This window comes from Lutra lutra, chromosome 8, assembly GCF_902655055.1.
Source record: "Lutra lutra chromosome 8, mLutLut1.2, whole genome shotgun sequence".
NCBI classification, from domain to species: Eukaryota; Metazoa; Chordata; class Mammalia; order Carnivora; family Mustelidae; genus Lutra; species Lutra lutra.
The window spans coordinates 136,274,050-136,290,227 of NC_062285.1; the positions used below are offsets into that span (position 1 = coordinate 136,274,050).

Genomic DNA, 16,178 nt, shown 5'->3' on the forward strand with positions numbered 1-16,178 from the left:
AGGCCTGATTGCCTCCCATGAGTTCGATTAGGTACTGGGCTTGGAGGAGCTCTTGAAGTCTACTTGAAGTTTAGCAGGGCCTACTTGTGATTTAGTTCAAGACCCACGAAACCTTCTCAGCTGCATGTGGATCTCAAGGCCAGTCTGGTTACTCTGCAAGAGAGCAGAGCAAACTGGAATGCTTCAAATAGTTCAGTGCTGTGGCTGTATACGATCCGATGGTAGGGTCACAGTGCAGTTCCGAACATTTCAAAATGATGTTTTGAAGGAATTTGCCATTACTCATACCTTAGAAGGAAAACAGTGCTGTAGATAACTTCAAGATAATTCCAAATGTTGATTTTAGAATCAAATGTTATCTTTGTCTTGAGTACAAGTGCATCTGATAAAGGAGGTTCACAGCCCTGCAGAGAAACTAGGGAAACCATTCTGTAAAAACTGGTTTCTAGAGTGCTTGGAAATTGCCCAGTTTTCTTCGCCTGCCTCGCCTCTGCTTCAGCTCCTTTTCCCCTGAACACAGGCAGGCATCTGAGCCCACCAGCCAAGCAGGCAAAGGACTGAGCTAGTGTCCTAAGCTTGTCTGTTAACAATATATGTGATGGTGGGCTACTTTATGAAGTTGGTACAGAATTTAGAGAACTGGTAAGTCTAGAGAAGTCATGGTTAGCCTGGGCAGAAACTAATCAGGATAGAGAACTGAAAATTAGTCAGGGTTGTTCTCTTGACAGTCTGTGGGTGACAAAACATGAAAGAATTGAATCTTTTTCCGAGGTGCTGAGGGTCACGCATAACCACATAGCTCATGTCCTCCATGAGGGCCAGACCCGTCTGGGAGGTTCCAGCCCGCTCCTTCAGCTTTCCCTGGTGCCATTTAACGGGGAGGGCTCCACACTGAAGTGCTGAGTTATCGGGAGCCTGTCAGGATTAAGTTCAGCTTGTGTATCCTGCTGGATACGAAATTCTAAGATGGGTAAGACACAGAGAGCCCTTGTTGTCAAGAAGCCCCCGTTGAGTGTAGAAAGCAGACCCTCAGACACTACCCGTATTGTATGGTATATCTCAGAGGAGGGACACTTAGTGTAGCCAGGGACGGTACAGAAAACTTTCAGGAGATAATTCCGGAGGCAGATCTTACAAGAGGAGTAGATGGGAATTAAGCAAAGGGCCCTCAGTGCGTGTATTTTGAGCAAGGAAACCATGCGCAGTCCCTATGAGGAGGATAATAAGTGATGATAGGGCTGGAGAGATCTTGAATTTTACCTTGAAGGTGATGGGTAATTAGTGACTGAATCTCCGCAGCAATTTACTCACAGGTCACGTTTGCTTTTTAGAAAGGAAGATGGCTGGGACGGTGTGTATCGTCGGAGAGTAGGGATAATGATTAAAATATCACTAATACTCATCATAGTGCAATTCCATCCGAGATTTATTTATTCAAACACTGCTAAAAAAATAACGAAGAGAGAGGTGCTTTCAATGCTTTCAAGATTTCCTGAAGCACCATCTCAAATACTAAGACGTGATGTGGAGCTAAAGCTGGAACTCATAGTCTGCAGCCGTGGGGACGGAATACGTTTTCTTGGACAGAAACATTTTTTTTAAGATTTTATTTATTTATTCGACAGAGATCAAAAGTAGGCAGAGAGGCAAGCAGAGAGAGAGGGGGAAGTAGGCTCCCTGCCAAGCAGAGATCCCGATGTGGGGCTTGATCCCAGGACCCTAAGATCATGACCTGAGCTGAAGGCAGAGGCTTAACCCACTGAGCCACCCAGGTGCCCCTCTTGGACAGAAACATTTAAGCTGATTGTGAAACCAAGGGCCCAACTTGACAGGCTTTCTGACAGCAGTGTGGACGCTAATCACAGATGAGTTTCCTAGGGCTTGTCCGGCATTCTTTTGACCACTTTTGCACACACACAGAGGTCCAGCCTTAAGCAGATCTCCTTCTGGCATTTGTTTCTGCCATTGCAAAATGAGGGGACTGGCTCGGGACCTCTAAATGTCGAATATGTTGTGGCTTTCATTTCATACATATTTGCACATCTGTGTGTCCAGATGTGTACGGATGTATTTCATACATACAAAGAGAGAGACATTCTGTCAGGACATAAATACAGTTTTCACTGCATCCATTAGCAGCTTTCTGTGATCCAGCTTGATTTTTGAAGAGGTCATTCCAGCCATTATTTGGGAGCGGACGGGGGAGGAGCAAGAGTAGGGGCGGGAGACTAGCCAAGCGGCCTCCGCTAGCGAGGAATGATAATGGCAGCGGAAGTGGAGAATCCACACGCTGTGAATCCGAAATGACAGGATTGCTGATGAGGCTGTGAGGGGCCTGGGATAGGGTGAGAAATTCAGGACGGACATGAGGTGCTGACCCAAGCACAAGGACAGAGGGTGGTGCCCTTGATAAGACAGTGGGGACGAGAGAATGAGGTTCAGCAAGGGGTGAAGAGGACCGTTTGGGATGTGATGAATCCAAAGTGATTATGAGACATCCTCACGTCTAATGGAGAAGTTGAAAAGGGAACTTGGCATTTTTCTGGTAGAACATGTAAGGCAAAATCAATAATAAAGGTTTAATACAGGTTTTAGTGTTCCTTCAGATGGTATTTCTGGTTTTTTTTTTAGAGATTTTCTTTCTTTCTTTCTTCATTCATTCATTCATTCATCTAGAGAGAGCGTGCAAGCGTTGGGAGGGAGAGGGAATCTCAAGCCAGCTCAGCACTGAGCGTGGAACCTCACAACCCTGAAATCATGAGCTGAGCTGAGCTTAAACCAAGTCAATGTTATACCACCTGAGCCCTCCAGATGCCCCTCCGCTCACATTCTTTATTGAGCATGTGGTGGGTGCCCTGCCCTGTACCATTTTACACATATTCCATTTAAACTTCCAACAAATGCCGTGAAGAAGGTACTGTTGCCGTTCTCAGTGTTGAATGAGGAAGCTGAGGTTTGAGAGCTTAGGGCATTGGCCCAACAGTTGATAGCTGGTGGATGGAAGGGCCCGAATTAGTGCGATTCTGCCCGACTCGGAGCTGAGCCCCGCCGCCCCCCATGGCATCTTGCCGTGAGCGCACAGCTCATTGTGGTTTTTCTCTCTTTTCAGGGTTTGGGTTTTTTGCACTGAATGTAGTCTAGCCTCATCTTCACGGGTTCGTGTTGCCCCAGGATACTGTCAAAGGTAAGTTTTTTAAAAATTTCAATCCATGATATATTGGCAGTGAAATGGGAGAGTCTTTATCTTTTAAAGAAGGAAAGTACATGTTGATGCTATTGCTCCTTTCCCAAGTCGTTCCATGAGGAAATGGAAAGTGGCCATCACATCGGCTCTCTGCGTTTCTCCTTCAGTAGGTCCCTTTAAAAAGCACATCAATCCAAATGATTGATAGTGACATGTGGTGCCTCATCCTTTTATAAAGCTAGAATTTGTTATTAGGATTTAGCAATTGCACAGTTTTCCATGAGTGTATTCCTAGCTTCACTGCCTCTAGTCTATCCTCACTCCAGTCTGTCGTCCACATTACTGCCAGGACCAGCTCTCAGAATGAGGTATTTACTCATGTCACTCCTTTGCTCCAACAGCTCTCGTGGCTTTCAGTTGCTACAGCTGCCATCCTACAAACTGCTTAAGAACCTAATTCCCATCAGTGCTTCTGGCTGCTTTTCTAGTGCCCCCTATCTGTTGTAAACCCTACTGGGCCATTTTCTATTTCCCAAATACATAGTTCTTTTTCTCGGCTTTGTGCCTTGGTGTACGCTTTTCTCTTTGCTTGGAGTTTGGAAGAGGGGAGAAGAATGCAGCTATCCACTGCTCTTTCTCGTATCTTTTCTGTTGTCCCCTCTTCTAGGCCACCTTGGCAGAATTTCTTTATCATCTGTATTCCAGGTACACCCATTACTGTGACCATGATACAGTATTCAGTATTTTATATTAGATATTTATTTGTCTCTGTCTCCTTTGCTAGTCTGTAAACCCTTTGAGACTTCTTGGAAAGGAACTAACTGTTTCTTTAGTGCCTGTTGGCTGCTCCCGGACACCTTGCCGAGTGCTGTGCATATGTTACTTCATTTAATCCTTGTAACACCTCCTCCTGACCAGTTTTATGGATGAAAATAATGAAGATTAGAGCATTAAGTGCCCAGGATTACACAGCTAATAACTGACAAAGAATTATGAATGACTCTGCTCCTTCAAAGCCAAAGCTCGTTCTCCTGGAGCTCTCTGGCTGAGCACCATTGGTGTGTGGTAGGGACCCAGGAAATAGCTATTGAACTGATACAATTTCAAATTGCAGTTTAAATAAAAAGGACTTTAGTTGATTAATTCCTATATAGAAATTTATTGACTATTACATTCTAGGAATACAGTTTTAAGTAAACTATGAATACAGACATTAACGAGATCTAGTGTCTGGTGGCAAAGAGTTAACGGTGTCATAAGGGAGGCATCTGTGTAAGCAAGTGAAGTCAGTAGAGCGTTACAGGTCATATAATAGAATTCCAGTAAGATCCTCGGCGGACACAGAGGAAGGACTCGCCAGTTTTGTGCAGAGATGGATCAGGAAATACTTTCGAAAAGCTGAGTCTTGAATGATGAGAGGAGGGTGTTCTCCGGCGGTACCAGGGGAGGGAAAGGCAGAAGGAGTCGTAGGAACAAAAACACAGAACCCGGAAATAATCCGGCATATTTGTGAAACTTGTAAGCAGTTCATTATGACTGGAGCAAAGGGAAAAAGAGGACTGGCCGATGACACGGAAGAGACAAGTGAGGGCTAGATCCTGGAGAACTTGCAAGATGGGAATACATTTGCCACCTTGGGGAGGAGACCTAGCCTGGATGCGGTGTGATGTACAATTTTACTCATGTTTGTCGTTAACATTTGTTAGGTCCCGTTCCCTGTGTGCTAAAGCACTGCCAGGTCAAGACTGCTAGTCCCTTACCACATATGGCAAGCTGGTGACAGCTCTGAGATGACATCATGTGCCAGAGCAGAAATGAGATGCTCGTGTTGTCACGTCATCTTTGACAGCTTCACTGCCACTTACTCGGCCCTCCAGTGCATGTTCACAGAAGTGGGCTTTGCCTTGACTTTGTCATCACTCTCTTAGCACCGATACACTGGTCCCTTTGTCACTTCCCAAGTGGAACCCGAGCTCAACCTCATACTTTTGCATGGCCTACTTCCTTCTCCTTCCATTTTGTCAGAAGGGCAGTAAAATTCACAATGTAGACAAAACTATAAGCTGTGGTTTCACAGGAATGTCATCAAGCTTTTTTCAAGAAACTCCTTTAGAAAAAGTAAGGATAGGGGCGCCTGGGTGGCTCAGTGGGTTAAAGCCTCTGCCTTCATCTCGGGTCATAATCCTGGGATCGAGCCCCACAGTGGGCTCTCTGCTCAGCAGGGAGCCTGCTTCCCCCCACCCCCACCTCTCAGCCTACTTGTGATCTCTGTCTGTCAAATAAATAAATAAAATCTTAAAAAAAAAAAAAGTAAGATTAGCTCCAAAACCACACACAAGAAAAATGAGGGCAAATTATAAAGAAAGGACAAATCGGAAAATAGGTATGATATGATGTATAGTAAGTAGGTAGACTATATGGTATTAATCAGGAAAGATTTTTAGAAATAAAAATTTACTGGATATTGGAATGAGAGAGATGTGGATTGGTGGTGAGGGGAAGGGCTTTCAAATGGGGCATGGACTGCATAGATAGAAATTAAATATGAAACTAATAATACAATATATGTGAATTAAATTGAATTTAAATTTAAAAAATTTTTTAAGATTTTATTTATTTATCTGACAGACAGAGATCACAACTAGGCAAAGAGGCAGGTGGGGAGGGGGAAGCAGGCTCCCTGCTGAGCAGAGAGCCCGATGCGGGGCTCGATCCCCGAACCCTGAGATCATGACCAGAGCCAAAGGCAGAGAGGCTTAACCCACTGAGCTACCCAGGCGCCCCTAAATTAAAATTTTTTTAAAAAGAAATTAAATTAGTAAGTTGTGTCGAGAGATTGGAGAGAAGGTTTGCCTGAGTGAAGTGGGGGATAGTGTGTGTTTGGGGAGTAGCTAAAAACAGTTGAAAAGTTTATAAAGTAAAAGTCTGCTACTCGTATCCAATGGTAATGGGATAATTGGGAAGATAAGACGGATACAGAAAACTTAATTCTGAAGAGAAGACATTCCATACATAACCTGGAATTGAAGAGGACCTGATAAAAAACGTTCTCTCCCCTGAGCGAGTTCTGAACCACAGCATAGGATAAAGGAGTAAGGCAGGTGGAGAACAGATTTTCACTTTTATTACTATTCAAGTTGACATAGAATCAGCTTGTGTCTAACAGCAAGTCAGCTTTCTGATACTCAGCTCTGAAACTCAACAGGCTTCCTCACCCAGCAGGACTAGTCATGGACAGACCTCTGCCTCCTAGGAAAAGGAAGGAGCAGAGCAGAATAGGTGCTGCCACAGGAAGGGCCTGGGGGGGTGCTGGGCTATGCAGGCCCAGTTTCTCCTTCCGGACTCACTGACCAAACAAGGCACTTCACCCTGACAGCATGTGTCAGGAGTATAAGGCCAATAGTAGTAAAGAGATGTGGCCTCACGTGGAAGTAAATGTCAAGAGTGGGCAACTTTTCCTCCCCTAACACACAATGGCTCTTGTCTCCTAGCACATGGGTCTTAAGTAGTAATCCAGGTCACGTCAGCTGTGTCCCTCCCCTCTGGGAGGCGGGGGGACATCTCAGGACAGTTCTGCTCCCACTTTCAAGAGGACAGACCCCCACTACCACTCTTCTCTTGGGTATTTTCTTGGGCAAAATTGATAGACAAAATAGATTTTGCCCCCCAGGAGATCCTAAAATGGATCAGCACAGCATATAAATTATACAAACTCCAAGACTAAACAAAATTGTTTGAGCGCTCTCCCCATAGCCGCCAGATTCAGGAAGTAAGCCTGCCTCCTGCCCACGAGCAGTAATTCCTGATAAAAGTATGTTCTCAGAACGCTGTACTCAGTCTTGCCACCTTGGTGTCTGAGGGAGGGAGGATGGGTGAGGTCCTCTTGGTTTGGGGGCTCTCCAGGGTATCCAGTTACCCCATGCAGTGTGCAGAATCCACAACTTGGACACTTCCACCCAATTTGGAAAAATCTTCCAGCAGGAGGTTAAATTTGGAACTGGGCCTTTACCATATCTCAAAAAAACAGCCAGTGTACAGTCTTCTGCTTTAAAAATTAATCCTTGAAGTATCACCTTCTTTTTTGCAATATTTAGGGATTTATAGTAGTGGTGGCCCCAGTTACCAAGTTCCTTCCCTTCCTCCGTAAGTTCCCTGGCTCCCTGCCTTCTATGAGTATAGTAAGACAACTCTTCAATTTCCGTTTCGCCTTCGGACTGCCTGTGTAAGCCGAGCACAAACAATTTAAACGTAGAACTTCACCGGTTTTGTAGCACATGTGCCGTTTGACGTTCAGCTGCCTTGCAGCTTATGTGCAGCAAATAATTGTTCCACTCATTAATATCTAAAGAGCCTGTATGAAAAAAGTCTCTTTTCCCTACAGTCTAATCTTTGCCTCAGCCATGCCTGCTTAGGAAAAGCTGTGCCTGCGTAATTCAAGGTCAGGCAGCAGCCTTCTGTTCTTTGAAGCCAACCAAGCCTGCTAATGCCCTGTTCCCTTTGCTGAGGCCAGCACGGCTGGCATTTGCTTGCTGGGCCAGAGTGGCCGATGTATGCTGAGGCCACTTGCACAGCTGACATGTAGATGAGCCTCAGTACGGCCACAACCAGACTGTGGCTTCTTTCCTTGCTGTTGCTAGCAAAGCCCCCAAGCCTTTGCCAAGGCTTGTGTGCCTGGCATATTCAGTCTTGTCTCTATAGAAATAGCTACTTACCTGAAGACAGAGTTACCATAACTACAGTCATCACTGATGTCAAAATACAATGTGGCCTGTGGTTTATAAACTTCTAATTCGGCCTCAATAGTATAAAACTGGTGTATGACAGCAAAAACTCTGGTGGCTCTCCTTGTGCTCTCTCTCTATCTGTCAAATAAATAAATAAAAAATCTTTAAAAAAAAGAAAGAAAGAAATTCCACATGCATTCACTCCCCAAATTTCCCTTCATGTGTATTTATCAAAACTTCGGTCTCATGTACCAGATATTAGGATCTTTGAGAGACCCAGTAAATAGCAGTCCTTTTCCCTTGGCTGAGTTCTATACCAAGTGAGAAATAAAATAAAAGAGGAGGGCATTTGAAAGACCAAAATATCATCTCTGTTACTAATAAAGCTATATTGGAGAATGTGGCTTACATCTGTAGGCAAATGAACTTCCTAGCCCTGAACTCAATATTCAACAGGCTTACCTCGTCCCAGATAATTGTGAGGGGCCTGCATTTCGAGCGGAGGAAAGTGCGTGCTCCCTGGGGACAGCTGGCTTCCAAAAGGAAGAGACAAGGGCTGAGCTCTCGTGCCCTGTTTCTCCTTCTGATCTCACCATTCAGAAAGGATCCTCCGTGGTGGAACTTGTGCGCATGGACAGGAGCCAGGAGGGAAGCCTCAGGAGCGGGGAAGGAGGGTTCTTCTTTCCCAGCACATTCAAATGGAACGGGCACAGAAATCATTGGGGGATCTTTCTTTGTCCACTGTCCATATAATTCATCATTTAAGAAATACGGTCTCTACATCTGTAAAGCAGAATGAAACTTAAGGACGTCAGTGAAGCAGTTTGCATGTAACATCCTTCTAGGTAACTTACAGACTTTTTCCGGTGCTGTCAATTTAATCTTCATAGAAAGAGCAAGTTTATTTTTGCACAACTCTCATAAACAGATGAGGGGCAAAACCAGCAAGAGAAAGCCTGTTTCCCTTGCTGTGAGCATCTGTTTCACACAGGGAACGGGCAGTGTTAATTCATCTGGAGCGAGTGTACGATTAACAGAGCTCCCACCGTACCAGTTTGACATTTCATGGCACATAAATACGCACTGGTTCCCAAGAAGCCTTGTTAGGTGAGCACGGTAGATACTCGGTTCTCCTTTCCCGCCCAACAGATGAGGAGACATTCACACACTAGACCTCTAGGCTGCTGCGTTTATAAAGAAATTCTCTGCACACGCACATCCTATCTTTTATATTTTGTAGGTATGAACCTTTTAAGTATTAGAAGGGTTTTTAAACATTGGTTACCTGTAATGTAATGGAGATTTGTTTTGTGTCAGTTTGAGTAATTATTCCTCTGGAATTCCATATTGAATGAAATTTTGAATGTTACATACACTTTGCTTAGTTTCCTTTTGGTACATTTTAATTCATAAAATTTTAACTAACTTGACTCATTTTGTTCTTAGAGGAAACATTACTACTTTTTATTGTTTTGCCCTAGGACAGCCTGCTCTCATGTAAAAATAAATTAACTGATATTTAGCTTATTAAGCAAATCCTCTTTAAAAAGTAGAATCTACCAGGGGCGCCTGGGTGGCTCAGTGGGTTAAGCCTCTGCCTTCGGCTCGGGTCATGGTCTCGGGGTCCTGGGATCGAGCCCCGCATCGGGCTCTCTGCTCAGCAGGGAGCCTGCTTCCTCCTCTCTCTCTGCCTGCCTCTCTGCCTACTTGTGAGCTCTGTCTGTCAGATAAATAAAATCTTTAAAAAAAAAAAGTAGAATCTACCATTAGCATGTACTGTAATTTCAGTTATAAAATATCCCACAAATATTGAACATAAATTATAAACCCAGGAAACCCAGCCAGTTCCAGTAGCTTATTGTAATATGCAGGCAGTATGACTGGCTACAGCCTAACAACTGGCCCACTGCTTTACAGAGGTGGGCATCCTTTCAGGTCACCGATTGTAGTGCAGGAATTACTGAAGATTTTCACTGTCACCTCTGCCAAAAATCAAGAAAAAAGAAGAAAGAAATCTAGAACTCTTTAATATCCCAATGTCGTCAACCTTTCCTAACTATCCTCCCCTAAGGTGGGGGGAAGTTGCCTTACCTCTCTCCTTCCCTTCTTACCAAAGATGTGTGTACTGAATTCCTTTTTTTCTCTCTTTTTCCCTCTTTTAGGCAGTATTTGTGTGTTTCTGCAGAGTTTTGCACAGAGTCTGTTCCCATGCAAACCAATGAGGGAGAAGTGTCGGAAGAAAGCAGTTCCAAGGTCAGTGAACTACTAAAGATGCAGACACTTTGGGTAGAAATTACAAACAGGCAGTGGATGAGTAGAGTGGGTGTTTTGTTTTAGGTGAATTTAGAAACTAGCTTGATTTAAATTAAAAGCTAACCTAAGGTTGAGAAGATTTTTTTTTTCTTTTTGATAGCCATTTTTGTTATGTTCCATGACCAATTTAAAACAAATTTTACTGAACTCCTAGAGAACTGTATGCTTCATTTGTGCAATGGTAGCCCTTTATCTTTTAATATTTTATTGTGCAAGCTCTATATTCTTATTTTAAGAAATTAAAATGAGTCAGAAGTGTGTAAGGTAAAAAGTAAAAAGCCTGTCGCTTATTCCTGCTGCACAGAGACATTATAATAATTTTCAGACATTTTTTATTATAAACTTTTAAATGGTAATTTGTTAGGTTTGGGTTTTCAGGCTCAGGCGTGAATGAATGTTAACCATTGTCAAACCCGGTATGTAAATTGTTATCTGTGTGCTTATGTGTAATCTCTATATCTGGCTCCATGTCCTGACTCTCCCTGGGATCTTTCTCTGCCTGATCAAATGGCACCCTCAGTGTCACCTCGATGTCTCCTTTCAAAGTTGTCCCTTGTCCTTACTGGGCACTCCAAGGATATCTCACACTGTGTCCTGCACAGTGCCCAGGCTGCTGCCCTAGACCTTCCTGAGGGGCGTCTTTTTGCTGCTGCCAGTGCTCCTGGTCCTCCCTGTGGAGGGAAAAAACAGATACTGTTTTTCCCCCTGGTCACTAGAATGCAGTTTTGTATGACCTAATCACTTTCTTGCAGAGCATTCTGCTGTTTTAGTGAAAGCCGCGATTGTAAATACTGAAGGAAGACAAGTTGACAGAATTAGCATTAATGTAAAACTTCAGAAGACCTTGAATCCTTCGGAGACACAGTGACTGTTCCTTACATTTTTCCCAAGGACCACTTCAGGGCTTATTTAATTTCCTTGCTGTGGACGTAAAAGAGAAAATTGAATAGAACTAACAGAGTTACCCATGAATCTGTCTCATTGTTCCACACTTTAGAAGTTAAATATGAGGGACGCCTGGGTGGCTCAGTTGGTTAAGCAGCTGCCTTCGGCTCAGGTCATGATCCCGGCGTCCTGGGATCGAGTCCCGCATCGGGCTCCTTGCTCGGTGGGGAGCCTGCTTCTCCCTCTGCCTCTGCCTGCCATTCTGTCTGCCTGTGCTCGCTCTCTCTCCCTCTCTCTCTCTGACAAATAAATAAATAAAATCTAAAAAAAAAAAAAAAGAAGTTAAATATGAAAATTATGTTCTGTAAAAAGTTTCTGATGACATATCAGGAAATCCAAAGGCGAGAATATGGACTTCATTGGCCTTCATTTCCCTTAGAAAGAGACTCGTGTTATCTAATTTATTTAGTATTTATGTGCTTGTGTCGTCACACTGATCTGAAAACAGATACTGTTTTGTCTGTTATATGTGGCTTTGACTCCCTGAATGCAGCGATCCATTTTCTTAGCGCCTGGTCTAGCTGTTGCACATGGAACTGTGGGACTTACTGACACATCCCGGACTATAGCTGTTTATTTATGCTGTCTTTTTTATTCTTTTAAATTGTGGTATTATAAAAAAAATACACCTTCATAGTCAGTCAGTTACTTAATTCACGAACACTTATGGGGCACCTAGTATATGCTGATGGTCCCAAGTATGGCGTGCAAAGTTACATAAGGCGGGGTCTCTGCATGGTGGGAACTTGTAGTCTAGTCGAGGGAGGTCACCAAACCATAAGGGCAATGATAGTGGTATTAACTGTTTGGTATTAGGAGCTAGGTCAAAGCAAAGAGTTCCTTCTCATTGGAAGCTTCATGACAGAGGAGGTAACACTAGAGTTTTGTTGGAAAGATAAGGAGTTTTTGTTCATTTTTATTGGTTGGTTGGTTGGTGAGTGGGTGAGTGGAGGTGGGAAGGGCATTGTAAGCAGAATGAAGCAAGTGTCGCATATGTAAATGGTCAAGTCTAACAGGAGATGGATTTGAGTGGATTTCAGATATCTTGCTACGTATTAAACCACACCACAAATTAGTGGTTTAAAACTACTGTCACAATCTCTTGGCCAGAAGAATTCCAAATAATTTATGTAGATACTTCACCCTCAAGAATGGGAACCTAACTCCCCCTTCCTTAAATGTGGCTTCACATAGTGGGGAAACCTGACAGACAGCCTCTCAACCAGATGATCAAGGTCTACATCAATGGGATGAGTCATGTTTACAGTATGTACCCTTGATGTGATGGACTGAAGTGGCACCTTACTTTGGTGGTCTTCTTTCCCAAAGCCCATTTTCCCCCTGTGATCATGAGAAAAACATCAGACAGATCCTGATAGAGGGATGTCCTGCAAATTATCCGACCAAGACTACCCTCAAAACTGTCAAGGGAAAACAAGATATGTTGAGAAACTGTCACAGCCAAAAGGAGCCTGAGGTGACATCATGACTAAATGTAATACAATGTCCCAGATGAGATCCTGGAATAGAATAGGAATGTTAGGTAAGAACTAAGAAAATCTGAGTAAAGTATGGATTTTAGGTAATAATAATGCATCAGTATTGGTTCATTAATTGTGACAAAGGTACTGAGATAAGATATTAATAATAGAGGAATATATATATATATATATATATATATATATATATAATATATATGTATATATAATCACGACCACAGCTTTTGATTATCTCTCATGATCTGTGATTCCCTGAGATCTATAGGGCAGTTCTACTCCAAAGTGGTATTGGCAGGGGCTGCAGTCATCTGGAGCCCCAACTGGCCAGAAACATAAAAAATGGCTCATTCACGGGCTGGCAGCTGGCAGTTCAGCTTGAGGCTGTCGACCCGAGCCTCAAGGGTCTCCTCCATGTGACCTCTGTACATGGCTTGGGTTTCTCACAGCATGGCGACAGGGATCCAAGAAGGAGTACTGCAAGCATGCAGAAGCTGCAGCCTTAGAAGTCAAACTGCTTTCCTTTCCCCACCTTCTGGTGAATTAAAGCCAGTCCCAGGGCTACCCCAGATTCAAGAGGAGGAGAAACAGATTCCACCTCTCAGCAGGAAGACAAGGAGAAAATTTGAGGTCGTCTTTAATAGTGATTAGAGTGTTGGTGCTAGCTGAAGAGGAGGGAATGATGGAGACCATTATCTAAGATTATCTTGGGCTAAGGAGCGTTAAGAACAGGCAAGAGAGGTGCTTGGGTGGCTCAGTGGGTTAAAGCCTCCGCCTTCAGCTCAGGTCATGATCCCAGGGTCCTGGGATCCAACCCCGCATTGGGCTCTCTGCTCAGTGGGGAGTCTGCTTCCCTTTCTCTCTGCCCGCCTCTCTACCTACTTGTGATCTCTGTCTGTCAAATAAATAAATAAAATCTTTAAAAAAAAAAAAAAGGCAAGAGATTTCTAAAGCATGGAGGTGAGATGTGCTAAATTTTACTTTATGATTTGTTCTCCAAACAACCAGTGTTAATGTAGAGGATACACTAGCATATCTGCATCTTGACACTCATTCTCTAAAGCAAGAGAATCTAATTGGCCCAACCTAGCCTGTGGCCTGATTTCTGTTAGTTCTTGAGTTATCGGAGTCAGGTGGCAGGGACCACAGACAAGGAAGTAGATCTCATGAAAGCAGGAGGCAACAGCCAGCCCTCCTGGGACAGTCTCCAGTCAACGCTGATATAATCTTCCACTTTATTTCTTACCAAGGATGGATCAGAATTTTTAATTTCAACTCCACAGCTGTTTCTCACTTTACATTGAGTATAATTTAGGTTGATATTCTAAACGAGTTGGTGTTAGCTTACTAGTTGTAGGGATTATGCAGCTATAGGCTTGGAATGTTTATTTTTTAAGTGAAATCTGGCAAGCATAGTAAAAATTATCATAAAACTGAGCAGTTGAGTGTTTGTTATCTCATTCTCTGTACTTCTTTGTATAGTTGAGCATTTTATAGTAAGACAATAAAAAGAAATAAGCTCTAGAGTTTAAGAATTATAGCTATGAAGTTAAGTGCCTATGTGTCTTTATTAATTACCATAAATAAAAAACACTTAATTAGGAGGCAAACATTTTAGCTATAGTGTTCTTTTAATTGTTATCAGAGGTAATAAGTGAATAAACGTAGTCTTTGTCTACAAAGAATAAAGTGATCTGTTGATTGGCTTTACATCAGAGAGTTAAATGAAATGATTTAGACTAAGTCTTTTGCTTTTCTTTTTTTTTCCTTTAGGAAGAAAGAGAGTGAGTGTGGTGGGGCAGTGAAGGGGAGGGAAAAAGGGGGAGAGAGAGAGAAAGAATCTTAACTAGGCTCCAAACTCATCGTGGAGCCTGATGTGGGGCTCGATCTCACCACCCTGAGATCATGACCTGAGCTGAAATCAAGAGTCAGATGATTAACCGACTGAGCCACCCAGGCATCCCAAGTCTTTTGCTTGTTTAAGTTTAGGATATCTCTATATGAGACTGAATCTGATTTAGCAAATTATAACAAGATTTTATGGCTTTTGGTATTTTAAGAGCTGACTGGGAAAGAAACTATGCAGGATAGGTATTTTTCTGATTTGTTTCCATAGCTGGCAAACAAATTGGATTGGATTCCAGGTCTGACTCCAAAGTCCATGCTAAGTTCAGTCCTCCATCCCAAAGAAGTTCTCTGCAGAGTAATCAATTCTGTTTACTTATGTCAGAGAAACTTCTTAGAAAGGTATAGGAGAATGCATACAAGGAGAGTGGGTGCTTTGTGCATATAAATAATGCTTCTGCGAACATTCCTTACATGGTTCTGTGCAGACATGTGCCTTCATTTCTCTTGGGTGAATAACCGGGAGTGAAAATGCCAGGTCATATGGTAACTTTGTGTTTTAGTTTTTGAAGAACTGCCAGACTGTTTTCCAAATGGCTGTACCATTTTATATTCCCACTAGAAGTATATGAGGGTTCTAATTTGTCCATATCCACACCAATTTGTAATTTTATTTATTTTTTTATTCTAGTGGATATGAAATGCTATCTCATTGTGGCTTTGATTTGTGCCTAGCATGTTTTTTTTAAATGTAAGTGAAAAAACGTATAATAAAGTAATACTAAGATGGAGGTGACCAGGCCCACCCTGGACTTACTGAAACAGAACCTCAGGGGTTGGGAACCTGGGATCTCTGTATTTTCCAAGTGCCCCAGGTGACCCCTAAGCCAATAGTGCACAGATCACAGTTAAACGAGGGAGCACTCAGAGATGGCAGAACCAGTAAATTCTTTAAAGTTGTCTCTGAAAGGTAAGACATACACAAACTTCAGAGTAGGGTTGCATCTGGGGAGGGAGGAAAACGGTTGAGTTTGAAAAGGGCTGGCTACACAGAGGGCCTCAACTGTTCACTGTATCTGTATTTTTATTTCTTTAAAAAAGAGGGAGAAATCTGAAGCAAATATGATAAAACAAGTATGTTAAATCTGAGTGGTGGTTACATGGGTGTGTTTGCTATTTTATTCTATTTTTTTCCACATCTTAAAATTTTCCCTAATTTATAAAAAGAGAAAATTCTGTTTTCTCTCTGGCCCCAACCTTCACATTTGTATACCATCTAGCAAAAAAGAGAGAACTTGTCACTTACCTTGAAAGGCTTTATGAAGGTTGCACATTCAACTGTGCTTTTATATTTCTTTGACCAGAATTTAATGATATGACCACAATAAACTTCAAATGATGTTGGAATATGCGTTAGCTAAAATTGATAGGTTCTGTTGCTAAGGGGGAAGTGCTTCTATGTCAGAAAAGTCAGCCACATTATCCAGTATGCTGCTGTTATACTGGTCTTGCCCATCCTGTAGTTGTACAATTTTTCTTTTAAACCTAGAATTTTAAAAAGGGTTTTTCAAAAGACTAATGTAATTCAATGAGGGAAAGGAAGATCTTTCAGTAAACGGTACCTGAGCAACCAGATAACCATATGGAAATACTTGAGCCATGATTGTTATG

At 42.7% G+C, this 16,178-nt stretch overlaps 1 protein-coding gene across 3 annotated transcripts in view; it reads left to right on the forward strand.

Moving 5' to 3' along the window:
• Positions 1–16,178, forward strand: part of TNRC6B (trinucleotide repeat containing adaptor 6B) — a 263,359-nt gene that overhangs the window by 61,801 nt on the left and 185,380 nt on the right. For all 3 annotated transcript variants that reach the window (XM_047741007.1, XM_047741002.1, XM_047741000.1), the window contains exons 2-3: positions 3,110–3,184; positions 10,071–10,161. In XM_047741007.1, the coding sequence (XP_047596963.1) occupies positions 10,117–10,161 (45 nt within the window). In that variant the 5' untranslated portion in view covers positions 3,110–3,184; positions 10,071–10,116. The remainder of the gene's footprint in view (positions 1–3,109; positions 3,185–10,070; positions 10,162–16,178) is intronic.